At 44.6% G+C, this 2,165-nt stretch overlaps 1 protein-coding gene across 1 annotated transcript in view; it reads right to left on the reverse strand.

Moving 5' to 3' along the window:
• The window catches only part of SND1 (staphylococcal nuclease and tudor domain containing 1), a 451,387-nt gene that overhangs the window by 194,112 nt on the left and 255,110 nt on the right, over window positions 1–2,165 (reverse strand). Inside the window, exon 14 of the mRNA XM_006771404.2 lies at window positions 240–312. Within this exon, the coding sequence (XP_006771467.1) occupies window positions 240–312 (73 nt within the window). The remainder of the gene's footprint in view (window positions 1–239; window positions 313–2,165) is intronic.

Below are 2,165 nucleotides of genomic sequence, written 5' to 3' on the forward strand. Positions count from 1 at the left end.
TGGGATGAGAGACGCCCGCCTCCCCACCACCCACCAAGTGCACAAATTTTTGTGCACCAGGCCTCTAGTATAAAACAGAATCTCTATAGATGCATAGGTAGCTGCCCTGGAAAACTTCACATTCAGTGTCTGAAAATAAACAAGCTACAGAAAACACAGAGCTGAAGTCCTTTGGTGAATCAGCAGCCAAGCTCTTGGCACCTCTGAGCCACACAGCTCTATTCAGGGACACAACTCACCCCAGATATGTCTGCAACACGGTGGATAGGCACTTCCTTCTTGCTATGCAATCCTTTGCCATTCTTAATAGCTCTGTAGAAGAAAAAACCCAATTAAAATACACATCACACTGGGAAGAGGAAGGAGGGTGGGGAAAATGCTGGTGAGAAGAGAGGTTGTTCAAACGGAGCGGTCTATTACTCACTATACAAGTCACACTGCACATGGCTGAGTAGCCCATGTCTGCAAGAGTACTTGGAGGAGGGAAATATAAGCCTGCTCTTCTAAACCCACTTATCAGTACGTGGCTGCTAGTTTCAGCTAATGGTGTGTCTGGTAATCAGAGAGCTCCCGGAACTCGTTTCCAAATTAGAGGCATTGTTCCAGGCGCAAAAGAAGAATAGTTGGAAGAGTAGACTCCTAAGAAACACAAGTAATAATGTTTCTTTCTGTGTTTAATCACATGAAACATTTAAAATGCAAAATATGTAGCTAGTGTTCCAATTCTAATGGAAATAAGGTCCTCCCAAGTAAAAAGATAAGTTGTTCTGAATGAAGCAATATCGTATGGAAAAGCCATTTAACAGTAGAGAAGTGGTTAGCAATGGCTACATAACTGACATGAAGCCTCGTTTTTCATCAGTCTCAGGTTGTAGTAACAGTAGCTTTAGCAGGGGGTTCTGGGACTCTGCCACACATCTGACCCCTGGTTGGTTTGCTCCAATCTCCCACCTTTCATCCCCTAATCCCTTGAATGGTAACAGGGACTGAAGCCTAAGCATCACTGGGTAAGATCACTGATGTAACACAATGAAGGGCTGGTGAATAAAAGCTGGTGCGTAAATAACGAAGTCACTGCACTAATAGGTCAGACCTTCCTGTGTTCTACCAGTCTGCACACCCAAGCAGGGAACATTCCTGAGTTTAGAGCAGGGGTCCTCAAACTTTTTAAACAGGAGGCCAGTTCACTGTCCCTCAGACGGTTGGAGGGCTGGACTATAGTTTTAAAAAAAAAAAACTATGAACAAATTCCTATGCACACTGCACATATCTTATTTTGAAGTAAAAAAAAACAAAACGGGAACAAATACAATATTTGTATTTGCATGTGGCCCGCAGGCCGTAGTTTGAGGACCCCTGGTTTAGAGAATGAGGAACAGAGATTCAGGGGTGTGCCCATTCTGTGGATTAGCCTTTTTAGAGTTTCTGAATTCCAGGGAAAAGGAAAACTGTCCAGACCAGGGTCAAATATGTCAAACTCTCACACTAGTAACCACACTTCTACATTCTTCTCACCCAGGCTCTCACGAAATGACCAGCAGGAGAGGACACTGCTCTGCAAGAGGTTCTTTCAGGCCCTGACTTTCTAAATCAAATTCACAGAAACCAGATGAGGTGAATGTTGCTCGACGCAAGGTGGAACAGTCATATTTCTTACATACGTGGGCCATTACCATCCATCCCTCGCCCCTTCCTCCATCACAGGGATCTGTCTCTGACTCAACTGACTTAAATGCCTTCTGGTCAGAAACAACACACAAATGCTGTCCTTACTACATAGTTTTCATTCCATGATGAGGTTAAGATATGAAAGCACAGTGTTAACAAGAGAAAAAAAAAATCACACACTCTCTCTGATCTGAACTGCTAACTGAAAGAAAGCATGTCGAGTACCATGGCTCCCTCCTGAACTTGAAGCAAGGGCTTCTTCAGCTTTAGAAACTGCAAATAGGTCAGATTCTTCCTTTTACAATGTAGTCCAAGGATTGATCATTCAGGGAGCCTGTTAATATCACGGACCAGTGCTGGGGTCCAACCCCAGCAGGTCCAGGGGTTCCCCATAGGTGTGGACAGAGTCGGCGAAGAAGGAAGGACACGGAGACAGCGTTCAGTTGATCAGCAGCCTTGCCAGGATCTCTAGCCACAATCTCCAGCCAAGTTCTATG

Source organism: Myotis davidii, unplaced genomic scaffold (genome assembly GCF_000327345.1).
Source record: "Myotis davidii unplaced genomic scaffold, ASM32734v1 scaffold705, whole genome shotgun sequence".
In the NCBI taxonomy this organism is placed as follows: Eukaryota; Metazoa; Chordata; class Mammalia; order Chiroptera; family Vespertilionidae; genus Myotis; species Myotis davidii.